General features: G+C 33.0%; 1 protein-coding gene across 1 annotated transcript in view; it reads right to left on the bottom strand.

Annotated features, from left to right (window-relative positions):
- dock1 (dedicator of cytokinesis 1) overlaps nucleotides 1-537 on the bottom strand; it is a 270,237-nt gene that overhangs the window by 198,985 nt on the left and 70,715 nt on the right. The window contains exon 19 of the mRNA XM_016230377.1: nucleotides 149-335. Coding sequence (XP_016085863.1) covers nucleotides 149-335 — 187 coding nt within the window. The remainder of the gene's footprint in view (nucleotides 1-148; nucleotides 336-537) is intronic.

Raw genomic sequence — 537 nt, 5'->3', positions numbered from 1 at the left:
AAACGCTCTTTAAGTGATTCTTAATTTCTCTCCTCCTTCATTGGATGAATCAGACTGTTAAAGTGGGGAACTCTGGGAAACACTCTTGAGGACTGGAGGATACGGAGAGTTTTACAGTTCAGCCGGTTCCCTTGAGGACTCTCATCACCGCCTGAGCGGCTCCCATAGTGATAGTCATGGCAACAGGAGCGAGTGACTCTTTAACCTGAAACGAGGCATTCCAGCAATCACTTGAAAACAAACCAAAGTGAAATGACGTAACCTGGTGAGAGAAGATTCTTCCAGGGCTGTGTTTTGAAGAGCCGTCATAGACAGAGATTGACACAAACCTTGGTCTAAGTAGACATTATATTTCAAATAAAAACAAAATTAGAACTTTTGTTTATATTGTGGTTATATGTAAATGTAAAATAATTATTATTTTCAATATATTTTATAATATTAAATGTAATAAATTATAATTTAGATGCATTATATATTTGTGTGTACATTTATATTTATATATATATTTATATATATATATATATATATATATAT

The sequence above is a fragment of the Sinocyclocheilus grahami genome, unplaced genomic scaffold (assembly GCF_001515645.1).
Source record: "Sinocyclocheilus grahami isolate Dianchi unplaced genomic scaffold, SAMN03320097.WGS_v1.1 scaffold369.1, whole genome shotgun sequence".
In the NCBI taxonomy this organism is placed as follows: Eukaryota; Metazoa; Chordata; class Actinopteri; order Cypriniformes; family Cyprinidae; genus Sinocyclocheilus; species Sinocyclocheilus grahami.
This window is presented reverse-complemented; position numbering and strand designations above follow the sequence as displayed.